This window comes from Acanthochromis polyacanthus, chromosome 11, assembly GCF_021347895.1.
Source record: "Acanthochromis polyacanthus isolate Apoly-LR-REF ecotype Palm Island chromosome 11, KAUST_Apoly_ChrSc, whole genome shotgun sequence".
NCBI lineage: Eukaryota > Metazoa > Chordata > Actinopteri > Pomacentridae > Acanthochromis > Acanthochromis polyacanthus.
In genome coordinates this window covers 9,361,347-9,386,241 of record NC_067123.1, presented here as the reverse complement: position 1 = coordinate 9,386,241, position 24,895 = coordinate 9,361,347, and the positions used below count along the sequence as shown (strand labels likewise).

At 41.3% G+C, this 24,895-nt stretch overlaps 2 protein-coding genes across 4 annotated transcripts in view; one reads left to right on the top strand and one right to left on the bottom strand.

Moving 5' to 3' along the window:
- The window catches only part of LOC110971776 (major histocompatibility complex class I-related gene protein-like), a 153,096-nt gene that overhangs the window by 67,214 nt on the left and 60,987 nt on the right, over positions 1-24,895 (bottom strand). The window lies entirely within an intron of this gene.
- Positions 7,771-14,012, top strand: LOC127536082 (G2/M phase-specific E3 ubiquitin-protein ligase-like). The gene is given in 8 exon segments (XM_051955538.1): positions 7,771-8,084; positions 8,477-8,799; positions 8,926-9,107; positions 9,586-9,731; positions 9,733-9,756; positions 10,569-10,783; positions 11,101-11,343; positions 13,951-14,012. Coding segments are annotated over 8 exon segments (1,509 nt in total).

The following is a 24,895-nucleotide window of genomic DNA, read 5'->3' as shown; positions in this document are numbered from 1 at the left end:
GGTTTTGGCCAGTCTCCTGGGAGCTTTGGTGCTGGAGGAACTTCTACAGCAAGCGGGTCTGAATAGTTATGTGGCAACTGCTGTGAATGATGCAGAGCTCTTTGCTGTCAGCAAATCTCGGAGGTGGAGAGCGTTGAGGGATACGTTCCCAACAAACATACATCCTGATAAGATGTTGAGTGAGCCACTGGGTCCAGAAGAGAATCTGGGGGCCTATGTGTCTGGGGGCTCATCAGAAATGGAGAAATGTCACAGGAAATGACCCGGATGTGAACCAGAAGGAGAAATTAATTCTGTGGAGTGAAATCCAGAGGGGCTGCCCCTACCAGTGAAGCAGCCAATAGCGACTGATCTTTCAGCAGATTGTTTAGTGTTACACTCAGTGATAGGTTTATGATTACACAAGATTTCCACAAGGATTCAAACATAGTTTTCATTTTATTAATGGGTGCTGGAAGATACTCAGTCTTTTGTGAAGTCTTTTGTTAAGTCTGTTGTTCAGTTTTTGTTCAGAGGGGCCATATGTGGGTGCATTTGGAGAATTGAGTATTAAAATAGCCTTAAGGAGCCATTCACAATCAGCAATGTTGAGGTGTTTGTAAACAACAAATATAAAAATTAACTAAGTAAAAAGAAAGTAATGGTGTGTTGACATACTGCTCTGTTGACATCTGACAATATAGGGGTTCGAATTAGTTGATAGGGTGTCATCCAAATGAGCTGAGTAATTTCCATTTTGAATATCAGAATTTATTATAAGCCTTATGTTTTTGGGTGTCATCTACAATAGAGATGTCCTACTCTCACAGGTGATTTGGTTAATTAAAGGGGGGATTGCAATGTGTCATACGATAATCTGATGATAATCTGATGACAATCTGATGATATTCTCATAACAAAGTGATTTTCAATAAGACATCATGGAGTGTTAGTTGTTTTGCAAGATACTGCTGGGTGCTTTTTATCTTCCCAGGACGCCATCTGGGAGATTGAATAAAGAGTGGCTGTCTGGAGTTCACTGCAGCCAAATGGACTTGAATGTTTGCATATGGACAATGGAGTGGACAATAAAGAGGGATGGAGAACTCTGAGCATGGACAATGTGACGACAACACACCACGACTGGAGCTGTTATTGAGGATTGTTGGTTTGATATGCTCATGTGTTCTTCTGTACGCTTACAGTGTTGGCTTTTGTTTGTCATATATACTCTGTTTTATTATTGGATGTTTGTTCTTACTGACATTTCCCTACGTAGAGGAATATTAGAATTAGCAATACTTTCAGTCTGTTTTATTGTAGCTTTTGAGTTTTTATGTCTCTATGATTAGTATGATGGGGGTTTCATTGATTTGATGTTTTTGATATGAGGTGAGTACATTGGGATCTCAGGTGTTTTTTATTTTGATTGGTTAGGGACAGTGATGTTAGGCAGGTGCAGGTCCATTTGAGGGTCCGATGGGTCGACCAGCCTGATTTTGGACATTTTTGAGTTTTCTTTCTGGGATTCCCACATGTATTTGCTTCCATTCATTTCACATCATCCTTTGGATCTCTCTCTTTTAATTGGTTGGAGTGTAGTATGGTCGCCTAGGCAGAGGGGCCGTGAGAGAATTTCCTGCCTTGATTGTTTGATGGTTGATTTGGAAAGATGGCTGCCTGGCAGGTTTTCGCTCTCACATTAATCTACAAATTTACTATATTGCTAAATTTGGGCTGTAATCAGTATGAACAGAATGGACATGTCATAAGCATTTTGTATGTGACCTTTATGTACTTGATGTTTTTGTAATTTTCGAGGCTCTGTTAGCCTCGAAGGGGGGAATATGTGGTATCTGATCTGTTACATGTATTACCTAATAAGTTAGTAGTATAGAATCTGTTTTGTTTGTTCTAGTATTTGATATGAGTTGCTTGTTATATGTAGTGTCTGCTCTGGTGTCTCTGACCACAGATGGAATCTGCATTATATTCTACCCATGCCATGGGAAAGTGTTCTCCTGTTTACAGAGCCCTGCTGGAGGTGTTTTTATGAGGGTTCTTCGGTCCAAAATACTGATTTAGGGATTCTTCAGCTGTTGTAGACATGGGGGGTTTGTTTGGGGATGCTCTCTGCTTTCCCCATATGGTAGGCAATAAAGAACCATTTGTTTTGACCCCTCCTATATGTTGAAAACCTATAAAAGTGATCGCTGGCTATTGTCCAGCAAGGAGGATTCAATTGGCCGGCTCCTTCCAGGCAGGTTCTGTCTGTACTGATGCTGCTCTTTCTTTTAATAAAATACTTTTAAAGAAGGTCAGTGTCACGGACATTTTCTCCTTCACCTGCACATCATGGACACCAGAGAGAGAAACAACGACACTATCAAACTCTCTGACATTTACTATCAAACTCTCTGACATTTACTATCAAACTCTCTGACATTTACTATCAAACTCTCTCACATTTACTATCAAACTCTGTCACATTTGCTATCAAACTCTCTCACATTTGCTATCAAACTCTCTCACATTTACTATTAAACTGTCTCACATTTACGATCAAACTCTGTCACATTTACTATTAAACTGTCTCACATTTACGATCAAACTCTGTCACATTTGCTATCAAACTCTCTAACATTTGCTATTAAACTCTCACATTTACGATCAAACTCTCACATTTACTATCAAACTCTCTCACATACACCAGTATATTCTTTTATATTTACTATCAAATCAGACAGAATAATAGTATGTGAATGAGAATAATAGTGTGTGAATGAATGAGAGTAGTAGTATGTGAATGAATGAGAATAGTAGTATGTGTGAGAGAGTTTACTTGAAAAGGAAGTGAGTTTGCTTGAAACGGCAGTACCGCTAAATTCTGTGTTTCTGATTGGTTATCATCTTTGATACCTAGCAGAGGCGCAAGTTTACGTACACGAAAATGATAGAAATGACAGTATGGTGGACAGAGAGCAGCTCAATGAAGCCATCGGCCTTCTCAATAACATTTTGAATTCTTCAACCGTCACAGCAGTGTCTAACGTAATACAACAACGGCAACAGCCATCCACAGTCGCATCCAATGCGGCCGTTGAGGAAGAAATGCGGCGGCTTTTCAGAACCGGGAGCCAACGAGGCGCCTCTACTTCGCTTGGAGCTAATGCTAGCGTCAGCGTGAATCAAGTCATGCGACCTCGATATCAGACCCAGCAGTATTTTGGAGGATGGGCTTCGAAGTCTAAAAAGAGGTGAGTTAGCACAGGGTTTCCCCCAAAAAAGTTTTTAAGCCAGGTGGCAAGCAAAGAATTTGGTGAGGGCACAAACACGGGTATTTTGTTATTGGGGACCAGCAGCTAACTGTTTTTATGGAGGCGCTAACGTACATTAATTTAGTGCTAAAAGCAGCAAAATGTGTGAAGCAGAAAAGGTGTTTAGAGTTTTGGAGGCTTGAGAAAAGGTTTTGCTCTCTCTATTTCAGTTTAAGTGTGTGCAATGCATGTCATTTTATTGTTGAGAAAATATATATTCACATACATAAAGTTACTACCATACATCAGAGTAAAAAGAAAATGTGTACAGCTTACTGTAATATAAAACTGTAATATAAACACATACACAAAACAAAGGAAAATTATATGTAGCCTGCAGCACTGCAAATAAAGCTGGTGAATTACAACTAACATAAGAACTACTATGCTCATGATAAATTTTGAAAGTTGGACAGACTGTTCTGCATGTGAAGATGAATACAATGAAATGATGCTGATATGTTTTGGAGAGAGCAACCATTAGACCAGGGGTGTCAAGATCCGTTCCTGGAGGGCGACTATCCTGCATGTTTTAGATGTTTCCCTCTTCCACCACAGCTGATTCAAATGATCAGGCTCGTTATCAGGCTTCTGCTGAGCTTGATGATAAGCTGATCATTTGAATCAGGTGTGTTGGAAGAGGGAAACATCTAGAACATGCAGGATAGTCGCCCTCCAGGAACTGAGTTTGACACCCCTGCATTAGACTGAGAATCAACAATCTGTTTTGATTAAAAAGATCTATTCACTTGGAAATTGTGCTAAATGTAGGCTAACTGTGCTAACAGTGGGATAGTTGTACTTAATCATTTCCAAAGATGTCCTGAGACATTCATACAAGTACTAAGACATTTGCAATTTAACAAAACGAATGAGAAATATAATTCTGTTATGAACAATTGCGAAGTGGTTTGGAGATTTGTCCATGTTCTTTTGAGAATGTAATTTCAGTTTCAAGAAATGAGCCAAACCAATGGAGAAAAAAACGTAAAACCAATTATGAACATTACTCGGTTATGAGAGACCTTAAGTAATCTTTTTTGCATACTTTATCTATGGTAGTAGCTATGCCTTAAGTTCATACTTTCCAGATGTTACATTTCCAAGGGATAGTTTGCTGCTTTTTGTACATTTTATTAATGATGAATTATCATATTAACTGCTGAATATTTTTATTTCAAACTGATACTGTCCAACAGGTCAGTCTAATTTGTTTCTGTGATCATTCAGACTTGTCGCTTTTTTCAGTCAAGTTTATGTTCCTCTCAGTGAAGCTGAGCAGGCCTTTGATTTACAGATGAAAAATATATATAGCTATCACATTATATGTAGAACAGGCTCTTCAGAGTATCTTTCTTTAAATGTTTAATTGTCCTGCCCTGATTTTAAGTCTAATTATAAGTTTGCTAAATGACGAAACTGTAATGATGATGCCTCTTTTTTTAGGCCTACTGTGCCAAATCATCCTACCTTCACCAAGGATGTGATCCTATTGCCTGATCCCACGTGGGACAGAGTATGCAAACATAAAACAAAAAGGAAGCTGCATGAAAGTGGGTATATTTTAAGCGCTTTTGAAATGAGGAAAGCATGGGACAGTGGGACGGTCATTGCAGAGTTAAGAGAGACATTCAGAGACCGAATTCCTGAGGATGTCAGGTATTGTAGGAGTATTAAGATGCTGCACATTGTCGTTCATATGTTAATGGCCGAAAATTGAGTTCTATTCTTTCTTTATTTTTTCAGTATTGAACTTTTAATGTCATGTGGAAACACACTGGTATCACCAAAGTTGCACCAGGGACAGGAACTTAGCGGCTTGATTGTTCACAAGATCTTCAAGTCAAAGGCGATTTATCTGAGGCCATCGAGCAGTCTTCCATTTTCGGTAAGATATTTTGAACTAATGTATATGTCTCATTTGGCCCCTACATTTTCATGGTTTGGCAATAAGCCTATCCCCAATGTTTTCTAAATACAAATTTTTAATGTTTTTAGGTTGACAACTCAGACCCAGAAGACAACTGTGTAGAGGTGGACACTGCACAAACATCTACACACGTGGACAAAATTGTTGGTACCCCTCAGTTAAAGAAGGAAAAACCCACAATTCTCACTGAAATCACTTGAAACTCACAAAAGTAACAATAAATAAAAATGTATTGAAAATTAAATAATCAAAAACAGCCATTACTTTTGAATTGTTGATTAACATAATTATTTAAAAAACAAACTAATGAAACAGGCCTGGACAAAAATGATGGTACCTCTATAAAAGATTGAAAACTATTTGACCAGAGTGACATGATTAACTCAGGTGTGTCATTTAATTGACATCACAGGTGTTTCCAAACTCATAATCAGTCAGTCTGCCTATTTAAAGGGAGACAAGTAGTCACCCTGCTGTTTGGTGAAAAGGTGTGTACCACACTGAACATGGACAACAGAAAGCGAAGGAGAGAATTGTCCCAGGACATCCGAAAAAAAATGATAGACAAACATCTTAAAGGTAAAGGCTATAAGACCATCTCTAAACAGCTTGAAGTTCCTGTGACAACAGTGGCTCATATTATTCAGAAGTTCAAGACCCACGGGACAGTAGCCAACCTCCCTGGACGTGGCCGCAAGAGGAAAATTGATGACAAATTGAAGAGACGGATCGTTGGAATTGTATCCAAAGAGCCCAGAGCAACCTCCAAAGAAATTAAAGGTGAACTCCAAGGCCAAGGTACATCAGTGTCAGATCGCACCATTCGTCGTTGTTTGAGCCAAAGTGGACTTCATGGGAGACGACCAAGGAGGACACCACTGCTGAAAAAAACTCATAAAAAAGCCAGACTGGAATTTGCAAAAATGCATGTTGACAAGCCACAAAGCTTCTGGGAGAATGTCCTTTGGACAGATGAGACCAAACTGGAGCTTTTTGGTAAGGCACATCAACTCTATGTTCATAGACTCAAAAAGCAAGCATACGAAGAAAAGAACACTGTCCCTACGGTGAAACATGGAGGAGGCTCAGTAATGTTTTGGGGCTGCTTTGCTGCATCTGGCACAGGGTGTCTTGAAAGTGTGCAAGGTACGATGAAATCTGAAGACTATCAAGGCATTCTGGAGAGAAATGTGCTGCCTAGTGTCAGAAAGCTTGGTCTCAGTCGCAGGTCATGGGTCTTCCAATTCAATTCAATTCAATTTTATTTATATAGCGTCAGTTACAGTCAACTCGTCTCAAGACGCTTTACAGAACCCAAATGCCTGACCCCCAGAGCAAGCCCAAAGGCGACGGTGGCAAGGAAAAACACCCTTTTAACAGGGAAGAAACCTCGAGCAGAACCCGGCTCTATATAGGGGGGACCCGTCTGCCTGCTGGCCGGGCGGGTTGAGAAGGACAGAAGAGGGCAAGGGGGAGGGATGGGAGAAGAGGGAGGGGTGGGAAAGCAAGGAAAACACAACACACATTTGGATACATGTATGACAGGATATGTGACACAGACAAAGTATAAGCTAACATTGAAAACTGACTCATAATTTACTCTTATCATGTACGGCTCTGACATTAAACATACTCCATATATAGCTAGCAGTAAAATTCAAACAGTATGTAAGTTAGCATAACAGTATAGTGAAGGCAATGCAGAGTTGACTGGTGGAAAAAGGGAGTTGGAAGCAGAGGGCTGGAGGAAGGTCAGCAGCAGCATCCCACAGTGGACATGGTGGAGACTGGACCAGCTGGTGGAACATCAACCGCAGATCTGAAGCATCCAGCTCTGGGACCAGGGACACTCGGAGAAATAGCACAGGGGGAAACAGAGTGAATGTACTGCAATAACGGTATACATATTAAATGTAAAGGTAGATAGAGAAGGGCTCAGTGCGTCAAGAAAAGTCCCCCAGCAGCCTATAGGCCTATAGCAGCATGACTAGGGGCAGAACGAAGGGACGTTCCAACAGGACAACGATCCAAAACACACAGCCAAAAACACCCAAGAATGGCTGAGAGAAAAGCGTTGGACTATTCTAAAGTGGCCTTCTATGAGCCCAGATCTGAATCCCATTGAACATATGTGGAAGGAGCTGAAACATGCCATTTGGAGAAGACACCCATCAAACCTGAGACAACTGGAGCTGTTTGCTCATGAGGAGTGGGCCAAAATACCTGTTGACAGCTGCAGAACGCTCATTGACAAATACAGAAATCGTTTAATTGCAGTGATTGCCTCAAAAGGTTGTGCAACAAAATATTAAGTTATGGGTACCATCATTTTTGTCCAGCCCTATTTCATTAGTTTGTTTTTTTAAATAATTATGTTAATCAACAATTCAAAAGTGATGGCTGATTTTGATTATTTAATTTTCAATAAATTTTTATTTATTGTTACTTTTGTGAGTTTCAAGTGATTTCAGTGAGAATTGTGGGTTTTTCCTTCTTTAACTGAGGGGTACCAACAATTTTGTCCACGTGTGTACCAGTTACGATATGACTACAAGGGCCAGGGGAAACGATACTGCAAAAGCACCGAATATTTCTATTCGTCCTTTTACAAGAGCAAGAGCCGAACAGCCCTCAGCAACACTACAAGTAACTGATGCTCTTGTGACCACACAAACCCAGCCCTCTGCATCACAAGAAGCAGCTGTTGTCATTGACTTGGATAGTGGTGACACAGTCACCCAGACCCCATCAAATAGCAGTGATGACTATGCTGTCTACCTTTCCATCATGGGGATGACATCAGACCTCTCTGATGATGATGAGGAGCTAAACCAGGCCATAATGGCAAGCCTTGAATCGCATGCATAAGTTAGTGGTTCATATGAAAATGATTGCAATTATTTTCGATATAGAGTGGCAAGAAAATGTCAGTGAACTCTGGAATTATCTGGTTTTCTGGATGAATTGATAATAAATGTGATCTGACCTTCATCTAAGTCACAAGTATAGAAAAACACAATGTCTTCAAGCTAACAAGAAGCAAACTCTTACGTTTACTGTGTTTCTTTTTTAAACATAGCCGTTACATTTATATATAAAAAAAATATTTTATGAACTAAATTGTAGTTATCATTGATTGTGGGAATTACGACCGATGTTTATTTGACATACGTAGCTCTGTGATAACACTGTCCTGAAAATGTGATCATTTTCCCTCTCTTAATACTGTTTTTTCTTTTTTCTTTTACAGAGCATCTGAAAACCCAAACACTGAATCAGCACAGGAGGTGCTCCTCAATCTTGCATCCAAAATTGACGGTAGTCGAAGATGCAGGTTCAACATTAATCCAACTTCAGTACTGGATGGTGCTCTGCGGGCTTCAGACGGCCGTCCTATAATCCAGTGTACCAGATGTGCATCAAATTCTCAGATTGACTTGGGAAAGGATGAAGAGGCTGTGGATCTTGGTGGCCCAAGGAGAGAATTTTTGCGGTTGCTTATGGAGGCTCTGGCATTGTCACCAATGTTTGAAGGAAGAGATGGAAAGTTGAACTTGGCTTTGGACAGTTCCGGTATGTACTTTGTTTTACGTTTGAGTGTACTGATTTATATTTATTCCCTCAGTGCTAGCTTTGTCTTAGGTTTTATGACGTACATTTTTTTCCTGTGTTTTGTCTTCCATGTCATGTTTGCTGTAGCTCTAAGAAAAGACCGGTATTTTGTGGCTGGCCAGGCCATTGCTGTAAGTCTTGTCCATGGTGGTCCTCCACCAGGATTCATTGCACCAACACTATATCGTTGTCTTGTTGGTGGCACTTCATCAGCAATGCCAGTTTTGGAAGACATTGCTGATCCTGACCTCTATGAGAAGGTTAAAAAGGTAAATACTCTGTAAATACAATTTTAGTTGCCAGTTACAGGTCTACTTTGGTAAAACAACTGTAGTCTAATCCCACTACTTGCAATAAATCCTAGGCTTTAATGTCCAGGTTTTTGTTTTCTAGGAAGATGTTTATTCACTGTATAATAACTTTGAAGAATGTAGTTTTTGCTGTGAACTGTACTATGTTTTTCAGATTGTTTCTGGTTACTTTTTCTACATCATTTATTTCAATGATAGAAGGCTAACTAAAAATAGCACAATGTAATCCAGTTTAACTGTGCTAAAATGTGCAGACTCCGAAATTGATTACTGAGATAGAATCAAGAACTGCCTAAATTGTCAGAACTTTGTTGTTGTTTTCTAACAGCAAAACACTGGTCAAAAGGAACCTGCAAATTTATCATATTGTTGCTGTTCTCGGTTGCAAAACTATGCTTTAATTTGTTTCTCTCTTTCTATTGTGTGGTGTTTTTAGGTGTCCGAATGTACATCTTTAGATGACCTGATACATGCCACTGAACCGCTGCAAGATTACTTGGCAAACGCTGGGTGTCTTAGGCCATTGAAATGCATTAAAGACAAAGATCAACTGGTTGAAGATATTCTCATGTTTCAGGTGGTTCAGAGTCTGTGGGGCATTTGAAAGGTTTGTTCAGAATCCAAATCAGTGAAATTGTTTTTGGTTGATGAGTGATATTTGGTACCACTTTCCTATGCACAAATACAAGAACAGCAAAACATTTGAAAATGTACTATATATTTTTAATGAAGCCACTGCATAGGCTAATAAACTAGGCTAACAAAATTCATGTAACAGTGCCTCAAAAAAGCAGGTTTCAAGCAGCATGTATAGTGAACAACTCAATACTGTGTGATAAAATAGATTATTTGCACACATTTCAACTATATTTTCACAATTTTTTCAAATTACACATATTTAAACACAACACATTTAATGTATTTTTTTCTCAAGATCTGTGAAATGATTTCTAACTTGTGCATTTAGGACTGAACTGGATTTGAAATTGTGTTGGCAAAATCTGAACAGACTTATTTTGAATTTACAGACATTAAACATACAGCTCTGGAAAAAATTAGGAGACCACTGCAAAATTATCAGTTCTTCTGATTTTGGTATTTATAGGTATATGTTTAAGTAACATGAACATTTTTGTTTAATTCTACAAACTGCTGACAACATAACTCCAAAAGTCCACATAGAAATATTGTCATTTAGAGATTTTATTTGCAGAAAATGAAAAATGGTTATTTCTGAAAAAATTGCAGTGATCTCTTAATTTTTCCTGAGGTGTATTTCACTGTTTGCCATATTGTTCTGATGGTATCATGGATTGTGTGGCTTTTATTCTGCATTAGTAAAGCAAGTCATCTCTTTCATCTTGCTAGTGTAATAACAAATATTAATTAAATTTGAAACTGCCTTTGTCATTTTTATAGATTTAGGGAGGGCCTGAAGACCCTTGGTGTTCTAGATGCAATGAGGATTCAGCCAGACAGTTTCAGACCTTTAATGTGTCATGAACCATCTCCACTCACTGCTGACGCAATGGATCAGCTTTTCCACATCTGCCTGTCTGCTGTGGGAAGCAACAAGAGAATGGCAGAGGAACGTATTGTGGCATTTTGGAGGTATTACCTGCAAGATGTAGAAGGTAAAACTCCTGCTAGATGTTCTTTACTCCTCTGTATTCTTTTTTTTTTTTTGTTCTGTATTTTACTTTTTTTTTCTTTTACAGCCTGTCTCTGTGGAATTGACTGTCCTTACATAATATACCTTTTTGAATTTTTAGATATCTTTCTAGTTAATGTTTCTTTTCTCACTACTGTTTACTTCCTTCCATCTATAATTTTCCTTTCTCTCTTTGTATGATCTATTTCTTTTGCTTTTTGCATTGCACTTTTAACTTAATGGTATAATGTGGAACATTCTTATCTTCTTTTTGGTGTTTGCTTGCTTTTTTTGTGTTAGAGCAAGTAGGTCCCTCAGCACGAGGTAAAATCCTAGCTTTTGCGACGGGTGCAAGTATCATCCCTCCAGTTGGATTCTCCCCACTGCCATCAGTTGATTTCCTGCATGATCAGTCCATCAGCCCTGGACGCCATTTGCCCATAGCAAACACCTGCATTAACTGCCTTAAGTTGCCACTACTGGACACATACAAGGATTTCAGGGAGAGTATGGACTTTGTATTGAGTAACACACAGGGTTTTGGTAGAGAATAACTTTTGAAGAGTGTGTGTTCCTACCACAATGCAGTGCTCAGGATGTTTCAGTTAGAATGTATGAACATATGAACTGCTGTTTTGGTTTTCTTTCCCCTCTTTGATTAGGTGTTTGCAGAGGAAAAACAGTTTTGGGGGAAAAATATTGTTAAGGATGTGATCTTTTACAGGGATTAGCTGAAATTTGTTTTTAAATTTTTGTACCTTTTTTCTGTCACTCATTTTTGATCAACAGTGTTGATTATATATCAGATTTGTGGTTGTGAGGCCAACTGTTTTGTTCTGGCATTTCACATTAAAGCACTGTATAAATGCAGCCATTAACTATTTGTTACAAAACAACCCATGGAGTTTGAGCTGTTAGGCAGCTTTTCTACTGTTCACGAAGAAAATTCAGCAGGCCTAAAAATAATTGTATGCCATGGTTTCCATCATCATTCAGTGGGTCTATGGCTTCGTTAACTCTGTTCATGACAGTTTCATTTACAATAAAGTCATTAACAGGAACAACTACACACGTGGACAAAATTGTTGGTACCCCTCAGTTAAAGAAGGAAAAACCCACAATTCTCACTGAAATCACTTGAAACTCACAAAAGTAACAATAAATAAAAATTTATTGAAAATTAAATAATCAAAAACAGCCATTACTTTTGAATTGTTGATTAACATAATTATTTAAAAAAACAAACTAATGAAACAGGCCTGGACAAAAATGATGGTACCTCTATAAAAGATTGAAAACTATTTGACCAGAGTGACATGATTAACTCAGGTGTGTCATTTAATTGACATCACAGGTGTTTCCAAACTCATAATCAGTCAGTCTGCCTATTTAAAGGGAGACAAGTAGTCACCCTGCTGTTTGGTGAAAAGGTGTGTACCACACTGAACATGGACAACAGAAAGCGAAGGAGAGAATTGTCCCAGGACATCCGAAAAAAAATGATAGACAAACATCTTAAAGGTAAAGGCTATAAGACCATCTCTAAACAGCTTGAAGTTCCTGTGACAACAGTGGCTCATATTATTCAGAAGTTCAAGACCCACGGGACAGTAGCCAACCTCCCTAGACGTGGCCGCAAGAGGAAAATTGATGACAAATTGAAGAGACGGATCGTTGGAATTGTATCCAAAGAGCCCAGAGCAACCTCCAAAGAAATTAAAGGTGAACTCCAAGGCCAAGGTACATCAGTGTCAGATCGCACCATTCGTCGTTGTTTGAGCCAAAGTGGACTTCATGGGAGACGACCAAGGAGGACACCACTGCTGAAAAAAACTCATAAAAAGCCAGACTGGAATTTGCAAAAATGCATGTTGACAAGCCACAAAGCTTCTGGGAGAATGTCCTTTGGACAGATGAGACCAAACTGGAGCTTTTTGGTAAGGCACATCAACTCTATGTTCATAGACTCAAAAACCAAGCATACAAAGAAAAGAACACTGTCCCTACGGTGAAACATGGAGGAGGCTCAGTAATGTTTTGGGGCTGCTTTGCTGCATCTGGCACAGGGTGTCTTGAAAGTGTGCAAGGTACGATGAAATCTGAAGACTATCAAGGCATTCTGGAGAGAAATGTGCTGCCTAGTGTCAGAAAGCTTGGTCTCAGTCGCAGGTCATGGGTCTTCCAACAGGACAACGATCCAAAACACGCAGCCAAAAACACCCAAGAATGGCTGAGAGAAAAGCGTTGGACTATTCTAAAGTGGCCTTCTATGAGCCCAGATCTGAATCCCATTGAACATATGTGGAAGGAGCTGAAACATGCCATTTGGAGAAGACACCCATCAAACCTGAGACAACTGGAGCTGTTTGCTCATGAGGAGTGGGCCAAAATACCTGTTGACAGCTGCAGAACGCTCATTGACAAATACAGAAATCGTTTAATTGCAGTGATTGCCTCAAAAGGTTGTGCAACAAAATATTAAGTTATGGGTACCATCATTTTTGTCCAGCCCTATTTCATTAGTTTGTTTTTTTAAATAATTATGTTAATCAACAATTCAAAAGTGATGGCTGATTTTGATTATTTAATTTTCAAAATTTTTTTATTTATTGTTACTTTTGTGAGTTTCAAGTGATTTCAGTGAGAATTGTGGGTTTTTCCTTCTTTAACTGAGGGGTACCAACAATTTTGTCCACGTGTGTACATTGTTTTCAGTGTCTAACTGTAGAAGGGTGTCTTCACTGATTTCCAAGGTATCATTTCCAGCAAAACTGTCCTGCATTGCACTAGCACCGGCACTGTTAAGAACCCCTCTCTGCCACAGCTGAAGAGGTGTTTGTCCTCCCTGTGTGGATAATCCATGATTGTTCCACTGACTTCTGAATTCTGCAGCTGCCCTCTGAACTCTTGGCAAGTAGATATAGTGTAGACAAAACATATGGAGTTCATCTGTAGAATCCAGTATGCCCTCATTTTCCATGAAGGTGAAGAGATTACTGAAGTGGAAGGAGACAACTCGGTTTAGCTCTGCCCACAGTCGTTCTATCCTGATTGTGGACACTGCGTCCAGTTATGACACTGCCTCTATTTACCCCCCTTCTCTCCAGCATGTATCGGGCAACTCCTGTGTTCTCCATGCCGTGGTCACAGTGTACTCTCAAGGGAAGGCCAAAGCTCTGTACACCAGTGCGGAACAGTTGCAGTACACTTGATGCCCTGTTGTTGTTGAGGCACTGCAAATACATGATGGTTCAACTAAAGCCATCAACGCATCCATGAAAAACCATTCTCCACCTCACCAGTTTATGGTTTCCATCTATATGCCTGTGGGGAGAATAAAAGACAATTACTACTATATTTAGCCAAATGATGCCCTGCAACCTGCCTTCATAACCCTTAAGTTTGGGCCTCCATAGAATGAATACCATTGCATTTAGTGATTTCCTGACCTGTCCATACAAACTCAAGTACTTTGTTAACAATTGTGAGGTACTTTTGCTTTACGCATTTATTACATTTTGTGCTATTTTTCTTGTACCCATTACGTTTTGGAGACAGGTTATGTACTTGTTTCCTCATTTAGTATGCTGACAGTTTTAACTTTTCAGATTCATATTGATACAATTGAAATTCATGGAACACTGCTTAATGTCCTGTAGGCATCATCAGTATTATGAAGTTATGATGAGCTTAGTTCTTTAATTTTGTGGCCTCAAGAACAAAAGGGCAACTGTGCATACTTACGGCTGACTCCATGTCCAATTTTTTAGCTTTGATTTTAGTTGTTTTACATCAATATTATGCAGTACAGGGAAAAAAATTTGAACTTCAGTATAGGTCTTTAGCCTAGAAATCACAGTTCAAGAATAATGGGCACCTGTCACTAAATGATTTTGTACACCTATGTATTGTTTTAATATTGGTCTGCTTCACTGTGCAGAAGTTTGTAACCTTAAAGCTGCTGTCCGGAGTTTGAATCGCAGCGTCTCCCAAAACACTGTTGGTCCCACCCTCCCTCTGATTTCGCCCCTTTATTTGTGCACGCGCGCAGTACATGAGAGAAGTGCCCGGAGTGCTGCAGCATCTTGCCTGTTTTGCTGTTTTCCCCTCTTCTACATTTAGTACATTTAGTAAATAATAAAGGAATTACGTTTGAATTCTGTATTTAGTCTAACTTGTCCTAATACCAAAATCACATGAATCTGCTCGGACGAACGAGTAAAGTTTCAATATGTGATTACACTCGTGTATCCCTCTCGATGACGTTGTTTATCAAACTTAGTGCATTTACACGTGTATATGTGTTACATTGTTTATTTATTTCTATCTAGAGTTCAGAATTGCATGACTCCTCTGACGAAGAGTATGTCCCAGACGCCCCAACATCTTCCTCCAGAGGTCGGGCATCTAAACGAAGCCGTCAGGCGGGCTATGGAGGCCGTGGTCGGGGAGCGACGCGAGCACCCCGAGCCAAAAAACGTCCTGCAGTCTCTTGGCCTGACAAGCCGTGGGATTGGTAACTTTTCTGGAAGTTGCTGATCCCTGATGCTCTCTCCTCCACAAGCAAAACAAATGTGCGCGCGGTTGCGTAGTGCGTAGCTCGCCCACCTCTGCATGGGCTTGCTTGCTGTGTGCGTAACCGTTGATTGACAGCATGACAAAGCTGAAGCTCGAACTTGATTGGTCGGCAGCAACCGGCGCTTTTTGGAATAACATGGGGGTCTATGAGAGGAAGGCGGAGCTCATGAATAAATTTTCATATCGCGTTATACTAACTTTATATTATAGTATCGAACTAGACTAACACATTTAAGCTTTGTTAAAAAATGATACATAAATTGAATTCAAACGGAAACTCCGGACAGCAGCTTTAAGAATTAAAAGATGTGTAGATGTCCACTTAAGATTAAAATCGTATATTATCCTCTGCATTACGTGTATTTTTACTTGAGGCAATTTTGGTATAATTTGATAATACATATGCACTTAAAAAATGAAATTTCAACTTAAACCATTTATTAAGTATTTTTACCCTCTGGTACACAGTAAATACTTGTACTTAAGTAAACCATTTGAGTGTTTCTTCCATGGCTTCTTTAAAGCTTTACTTTAAACATTACTGTAAAGATTGGATTAGATTAGATTAAATTGATTTTATTGATCCTTTAGGAAGACTACTTCAGGTAAATTAATATTCTAGCTGCATTTTACAGTAATACTGTGTTCCTTTACATCTGTAATCAAAGTAAAAATCAATTAGCAATTTAAATATACTGTATGTATATATGTGCATTAATAAATCTACATAATTATGAAATTATAATTATATAGGACATTTAAAATACTAAATATAAAATGGCTACTGACATGAGAACCGCGTCTAATAAAATATTACAAGATAGGCTTACTCACCATAATTGATTGGGAGTGAGAACATTGTAAATTCTTCGGCGGATTGCATGACGATGATGGAAGGCCCGTCCAATGGGGTCAAGGTGTTGCAAGCAACGTCTCACACGCCTGCGCTGTATTCTGATGTTGCGTGACCGAAGGCTTCCCAGCACATACCTTTCTCCTGCATTTGGTGTGGTTTGAAGGATCCTGTTAATGTCGGTCAAGGCCTCCTCAGACATTGCTGTGTAGGCCAGTGGTCCAATTTGAAGCTGCTGTCTATGGCTGTACAGTGTCCTCCTACTGATTCCAAAGCATACAGCTATTCTTTGCCAACTCATTCCAAGAGACAAACAGTGGGTAATCTGTCCATGCAATATATTGTATTGAGGTCAACCAGGATGGCCAGTTCTGATTGTTGGTGGGACTCTTGAAGTAAAAATATCCCTTTGTCTCATTTCAACTGGTCTTGAGTTTTCATATGAATTTAAAATGGAACAAAAACATGCATACAGTGTCTCCAGAACACGTAAATGTCTTTGACTGTCACCTCCTAACTGCTGGCTAATTGAGAGAAAGAAAGAAATTGTCCGTGCATAACCATGAAGCTCACCAAATAGCCTTTCCAAAATCATGCCGTCATGTCCACCGTCAATTTCCTGCACAATTCTCTGAACGCACCTCAGTGTGCCGCTCTACGGGCATCCCGAAGGGCCTGTTTTTCTTCAGGTGTAAGCTTCTTAAACTCCTCCAGTGGCAGAAAAGGAATCCTGTTGTCCGCCCTTGCGGCCTGCTGCTGCAGAGGAGGGCTGTGTGACTCACTCACAGCTCCCCCCTCTCGTCTAGGTTGTGCTGACTGGGCAGGCGGCCTAACCACCACTTCCTTTTGCTGCTGAGGAGACTGGCGTGTAGATTTATACCTTGACTGCTGGGTAGATTCTCTTGCCCTCTTCTCTTTATAGTACTTTCTCGTTAGATCCCACTTCTTTACCACCGTTGTTATCTGGAAAACAGTCGAATCCGCAGGCATGGTGATAAAATCCACCTCTCCTTGTGCACCCCCTGTCACCATCCGGAGTGCACGCACGTAGGCCCTGGGCGAAATTCTCTGTTGAATCTCATGCCAGACCTGTGTCAGAGTCTGACCTCTGCTGAGCCTTTGCCGCGCTCTCTGGAGCCAGGTGTCTTCATCCTGATCATCATCCAAAACCAGCCTGTCATAGACGTTCTGCGCCCTCTCATTGTGGCACACAGGATTCCTGGTCACATGACTCAGCCACAGCTTTTTTGCTCCCTCATTATCTGTAGCACTGCACACCAACGGCCAGCTGTCACGCAAATAATCCACCATCTCCTGCTCCGCCGGCTTGTCTGCAACAATCAGTCTTATCTTTTTAAAGTCTGTTAAATCCAACCCCGGAGCAAGTGCCGTCATATCCACCATGCCCACTTGCCTGTCAGGGCCGCCAGGCGGATGCTCAGCAGGTTGAGGTACTTCTTCTTCCTCCCCACTCTCTGTCAGTCTCTCATCCTCAGCACGTTCCAGACTTTTAGAGTAAGTGTATGCTGCTTTCTTCATCCTGCGAAGCATTACATCATAGCCAATGGCTGTGTAGCCCAGTCTAAAATTAGCTGTGAGTTGTCTGCTAGCCGCCAGCCTGCCATAGGTGGGCATCATCAATATGTTAGCCCACTCAGCCATCTTTGCATTAACTCTCAGTTCTTGCCACTCACCAGGGTCATCACGCCAACGGGCAGGAATGTCATATCCAGTCTGTCCCACCTCAGGTGTATAGGCCCCACGCCCATCCTTAGTGACAATAGGCCCCACACTGAGATCTCGAGCCGTCTTCCTGGAAACATCCAACACTGAAAAAACTTGGATATCCTTCTTCGCCCCTTTCCTGGAACCCACCCTCAGCTGCACCACCCTGCTGGGTGCAGGGTAATCAGCCGAATCAGCGATCTCTTCCTCACTGATTTCACTCCGCTCAGCTGCATTGTCATCCCCCGGCTCCTCTGCCGACGTCTGCTCATCCCCCTGCTCCACATCCCGGGGACTCCTCAGAAACGTTCCCCGCTTTGCCGTGCTGGGCGACGCTGCAGCAACAGCTGACACTCCGCTGGTGGGACCTGAAGGCCCTTGCCGGACACCCTGCAGCTGAAGACTTCCACTGTCAGATTGTAAATCCATCAAATTGTCAGATCTCTGCCAATGCAACTTCTGAACCACTGGAGCAGACGGGGCCCGAGGACCCCATTCAGAGAACCCCGGGCTGGAGGGTGGAGGGGACCTTATGATGACAGAGGGTGCTGCCCTGGGGAGACCAATATCTTGCCCCCCCAGGTAACATTGCCCCCCGCCACTCCTGCATTTGGAGTAGAGGCATGCCTCATCCGCAGCCTGCCATTTTCAACCTCTATCTGTTCAGAACCGCTCCTCCTCACCTCAGCATCCCGCACCTGCTCCGCGCGGCGAAGAGGCCCCTCCAAACGTTTCCGACGCTCCTCTTCCTGCACCTGTGAAGACAGGATAACTATCTCCTGTATGCGATTGCAGTACACATGGGTGTTGATCTGCAAAGTTGCTGCACGTATTGCGGCCTGCTCAGCTATCTCCCAATGGAGGTTATTAGACCGCAATCCGTTATTAGAAATCAGCACCCTTCTGTATCCCAAAAAATTCGCCCGAGCCAGTCCTGCACACAGGGCTTGCACCAACAGATCTCTGTAATTCCCTTTATCCATGTTGTCTGCGTACTCCTCTATCAGCACGTGGACCACCGAATAAAACGAGCTGGATCCCCCTGAGGTCACAGCCACCGGTGCATCTGCTGTCAGCCATTTCTTCTTGTCTCCTCTTAAATCCTTAATTTCTCGCTTGTAATCCTCCCCTGCCTCACTCAGCAGGGCCCTCTGGAATTTAGGATTACGGACTTTAAAGGTTGCAGAAGTAACCACCAAAAGGCCATCAGCATTTATTTCCCAAGGTTCACCTGTCACATGATACAATCCTGCACCAAGTTCATTTGTGACCTTTGTAACTCCCTGAGGGATGGGGTTCAGGACTGGCCAGTCAGGTATAGCCCTCCGTTTCACTTCTTTCTGCACAGCTTTACCACCAAACTGGTGCAGACGCTGCTTATCCCCCGCCTCGCAGGTCCGGGTGAATTCTTTCAGTGCATCAATGATAGTCTTATTAGCAGCTACCATACTCCTTATACGTGCTTCAGTCACTGGAGTATATTGCGCCATTTCTTCTTCCACTTCCTCTTCTGCATCCGAGCTGTTCTCCTGCTCATCTGCATGTTCACTGTCGTCATTGTCAACATCTGACAGCAGTCCCTGGTCTGTACGTACACTGGCTGTCTCATCTCCTTCTTCAAGCCTCTTATTCCGAAATGTATATAATGGTGATAGCAGCTTTCCATGGTCCTTATACACTGACATGGCTTTCACTGTTCCAGACGACACCAAGCCAGGCCGCAGTCCAGACTCTCTGGCCAGCATTTTCACCACAGGATCATATTTCACAGAGGGGCTGACTATCACTTCCAGCCTCCCCTTTGAAGTGTCCTTGGCGAAATCTTCCAAAAAGCTGCCCCACCACTTCAGCCAAGTCGCAGCATTTCGCTTCGACTTTACCTCAGTGGGGCTGACTACCACTATAATCCAGAATCTCAGCACTTGATTATACACAGCGTACTGTGCTTGTTGCTTACAAGCGACAGCCAGAGCCTGCTTCAGCCCACCTCTCTCCTCCTGAGGCAATGCGACCATCAAACTTTGCTGAACTCCTGAATCCCAGAAATTCCACCCGTCTCCGTATAACAGGATATGCACTGGCCGCTCAGGCACCACTCCTGGAGGAATTTCCTGGGATTGGGAAACAGCTGCCCTTTCACTTCCTCCTTTCGCCTCCAGCTCCGCAGCATCTCCAGCCTCAGCAGGCGGCGAAGGGGAAGTACGTCTCGCAGGCGAGACATGCAAATCTTCATCCATTGTTATCCACTTGTTCGTCTTTGTTGAGTTGTCCACCCCTTCAAAGCCGCTCGTAGCGCCTAGAGTCAGGATGAAGGGCAGACTAAGTTCGGCTACTCCGTGACGACGTCTCGGGCTCGGTCCTCCCCGACCCTCACGACTCACGTAACCTCCACACTCCTGCGGTGCTTCCTACACCTCTTCTGCAGATCTGGTGAAACTGAAATCCTTCTACTCAGCCGCTCACCATACTTTTCCTTTCTTGGAAAAAATACAATCCTTCCATCAGATTACAATCCACCGTTATAATCCTGAGAAGGAAACAGAAAACAAAAGCTTTTCCAGTGATTCTGAGTGCAACGTTCTCTGACCTGTCTGAGTCACACTCTCAGACAGGGAGAAGTCTGTTCTATCAGACCTCAGTCTTCACCGCTCTCTCCTGCCAAGGCGGACATCTACAGTCCCCACCTCAGCTTTCCCCTCGGGTCTTAGGGCACACACCTGACGGACCAGGGATTCACCTGTCGGTAAAAAACCTGTTCGGGCGCCAATTGTTGATCCTCAGGGCCAGTGACCCCCTAATTAACTTACTCAGCTGTCAGGGAATCACCGGACCAGCTCTCCATCCTTCGGGTCCGGTCCTACTGCCCCCTGAGATCTTACTCAGAGGGATGCTGCAGAACTGTTAAGCTGGTTGACGAGGAAAATTCGCCTAGCTGTCTCACTGCCTTCATCCAGATGCCTATCCCTACTTCCCCTGATAATTAATTTAACCGAGTAGCCACTTCGGTATAGTTAAATTTAACCACCAGATACACCTGTTAACGGCAGCTTTTCCTCTCATAGATCTGGCACTTGTTAAGTTGCTAGGTTTAATTCAGAGATTATGGACATATAGACAACCTCTAGGATATGTTTATACTGGGCCAACCTGGCCCCTATGACTAGGTAACCTTTCAGAACCTTGCTATTGTTATGCACGCTGTAAGTTAACTTATTACATCCAGAGCTAGATGTATAAGTATTTGTTCAGGGATAATACAAAATAGAAATAGAAATTAAGGAATAATAAAAGAAAATAGCACTTGCAATTTGTTGTCTTTAATTGCAGAATAATGCTTTATTGATATATTTTAGCAGGGCACAAGCATAGCCAATAAATCATCAGACAAATAATCAAACATTAGATAATATTCAAACCACCCTTAATCCATATCCCTACTGGTCTTATGCTTTCTTAAGAAAAAAGGGGAATGCGTGTTACCTAATGTAACGGTAATTTGGAGAGAGTAGAACAGCGGGTGGGGCCCCACCCGGCCGTTCACCTGAGCCCGCCAAGGAACCCAGGGGGAAGCTGGAGAGAGCGTTAGTCCAAATTTCAGGTCTGCATGTAATCCAATTTTGGGGTTTTGGGCCAGGAAAAAACTTTGTTAATCCATTCAGGTGTTATTCCTCTGGAAATAATAGAATCCAGTGATACTCCATCAGTTCATTGTCAAGCCCCGAGCACAATCTTGTAATCCTTAACAACGAATAAGATGCAGTTCCTTTAGTCCATTATTCCATCAGAACAGTCCTTCCTTCAGCAGACCAAGTTATTCCACTCATCCAGAGTTACGTGGTAATCATCCCCTGTGCTCAGACTGATGTCTGGATTGCACCCAGGCAGATACCCGCAACAATCTCCCCCGAACTTCTTCCAATAGGTACAATTTATACATCACAGCTCTCTTTAATTTTGCATACGTGTTGACACCATACTCTAACCCACGCAAACAAATTACAGCCACGTCCACCCCCCTCCGCCAATGTGCACTTCCTCATTCCTCACCCAGTAACCTTTACTTGCCCCAGACATGTTCTTGTCCCTTTTTTCACCTCTCTCTACTGGTTACAGGAACTTGAGAAAAGTGAATGTCAGCAGCTTTTAAAAGTTGCTGACATATGCACCCCACATTTCAGCACGGTGCACACAGACTTACAACACTCCCCTATCCTATTTACAGAGCCAAAAAGTCCCATGACCCTCTAAGGGCATGATCTAAACTAACCTATTTTAACTCTTTTTGAATCACCCTCTAGTACAGTAATTCATTATCTACCCAGGGATCAACCAGTGATCCCCCCTGAAAGCATTTCTATTTATCTAATAGCAGCAAAACCCTGTTTAACCTTCCATCCTATTTTGTTAACAAAAGGCACTCACAGCTCCTGTGAGGTGCTGCCCTCAAGTGGTTACCCCTTAGAACACAGTTACCATTCTCTTTGCTGCACCCTAGTAGACCAGTAACATTTTACTCAATTTCAAACAACATAAAACACTGATATATGTATATATTCAAAGAATTAAAAAAGAGAAATAATAAAAAAAGACATTCCATTATATTAATCAAACCATCACTACTTATAGTGAGACACGCTTCTGATTTCTACACTGTTTCAAAAATTAAAGGAGAAAATAAAAAGACATCCTTCCAATATAATCAAACCATCATTCTTCTGAATAAGGCACTCTTATGATTTCTACATTGTTTCAACACTGTAAATGTAAAGATGTAAAAATGTAAGCATTTGATTAATTCACACACATTCATTTGGTTATAGCGTACTGCATTTTAAATCACAGATTAATATATCATACCGTGCTTCTCTCATTCTGCCGCCGCTCCTTCATAATTCCATCTTTATGGCTGACTAGGGATCCCATATCCATGACCAGGAATGTTGACAAGGCCAGTGGTCCAATTTGAAGCTGCTGTCTATGGCTGTACAGTGTCCTCCTACTGATTCCAAAGCATACAGCTATTCTTTGCCAACTCATTCCAAGAGACAAACAGTGGGTAATCTGTCCATGCAATATATTGTATTGAGGTCAACCAGGATGGCCAGTTCTGATTGTTGGTGGGACTCTTGAAGTAAAAATATCCCTTTGTCTCATTTCAACTGGTCTTGAGTTTTCATATGAATTTAAAATGGAACAAAAACATGCATACAGTGTCTCCAGAACACGTAAATGTCTTTGACTGTCACCTCCTAACTGCTGGCTAATTGAGAGAAAGAAAGAAATTGTCCGTGCATAACCATGAAGCTCACCAAATAGCCTTTCCAAAATCATGCCGTCATGTCCACCGTCAATTTCCTGCACAATTCTCTGAACGCACCTCAGTGTATCCGTGAAAAAAACAGCAATGTCCTCCTCATTGCCATTTACTTCCACAAACAATAACTGACCTTGAAAAAGAAGGTAAATAAGTACAAATATCATGTTCATCTTTCTAGTGTTCTAACAAAGAAAGTGCTCCTTGTAACTAGAATTTAGCCAGCTAGCAGTGCTTTGAGTGGATGCAGGCTTTGTTTTGAGGGTTGCAAACCCATGTGAGAAGGTGAATTCAGACTTCCTGTTTGATCAAACTAACTTCCTTTTCAATTATATTAAAGCGAGCTTGATAGTAAATGTAAGAGAGTATACTAGTGTATGTGTAACAGTATGATAGTAATTGTAAGAGAGTTTGATCATAAATGTGAGAGGGTTTAGATAGTAAATGTAAGAGGGTTAGATAGTGAATGTAAGAGAGTTTGATGGTAAATATGAGAGAGTTTGATAGTGAATGTAAGAGAGTATACTAGTGTATGTGTAACAGTATGATAGTAATTGTAAGAGAGTTTGATAGTAAATGTGAGAGAGTTTGATGGTAAATGTGAGAGAGTTTGATGGTAAATGTGAGAGAGTTTGATGGTAAATGTGAGAGAGTTTGATAGTAAATGTGAGAGAGTTTGATGGTAAATGTGAGAGAGTTTGATGGTAAATGTGAGAGAGTTTGATGGTAAATGTGAGAGAGTTTGATGGTAAATGTGAGAGAGTTTGATGGTAAATGTGAGAGAGTTTGATGGTAAATGTGAGAGAGTTTGATGGTAAATGTGAGAGAGTTTGATAGTAAATGTGAGAGAGTTTGATGGTAAATGTGAGAGAGTTTGATGGTAAATGTGAGAGAGTTTGATGGTAAATGTGAGAGAGTTTGATGGTAAATGTGAGAGAGTTTGATGGTAAATGTGAGAGAGTTTGATGGTAAATGTGAGAGAGTTTGATGGTAAATGTGAGAGAGTTTGATGGTAAATGTGAGAGAGTTTGATGGTAAATGTGAGAGAGTTTGATGGTAAATGTGAGAGAGTTTGATAGTGAATGTGAGAGAGTTTGATGGTAAATGTGAGAGAGTTTGATAGTGAATGTGAGAGAGTTTGATAGTGAATGTGAGAGAGTTTGATAGTGAATGTGAGAGAGTTTGATAGTAAATGTAAGAGGGTTAGATAGTAAATGTAATAGAATATACAAGGGTATGTGTCAGAGTTTGATGGTGAATGTAAAAGCAAATATGATTTATTTCTCAAGGGGCCTCCCATAGGACACAGCCTGAACTACAGCACACAACCAACACAAACACCACAGCATTTAGCAATTTATTTGATTTCCTCAAATGTCTTTAAGTTCATTCAGTTATAATGACAGTTTGGAAATGTGAGTAGTTATTCATCTCTGACATTTAATAAACACTGTCATCCTGATTTCTGCAGCTGTGCTTCACTGTGATGTGGAATAAATCATAAAACTGTAACACAGTAAGCATGGAGGCTGAAACAAAGCCATACTGAGAAGACCTAACATGTTCCTTGTAATATGGAATAATGATAAATAAAATCCTGTTTACAAACTCCTATATCTCCTGTT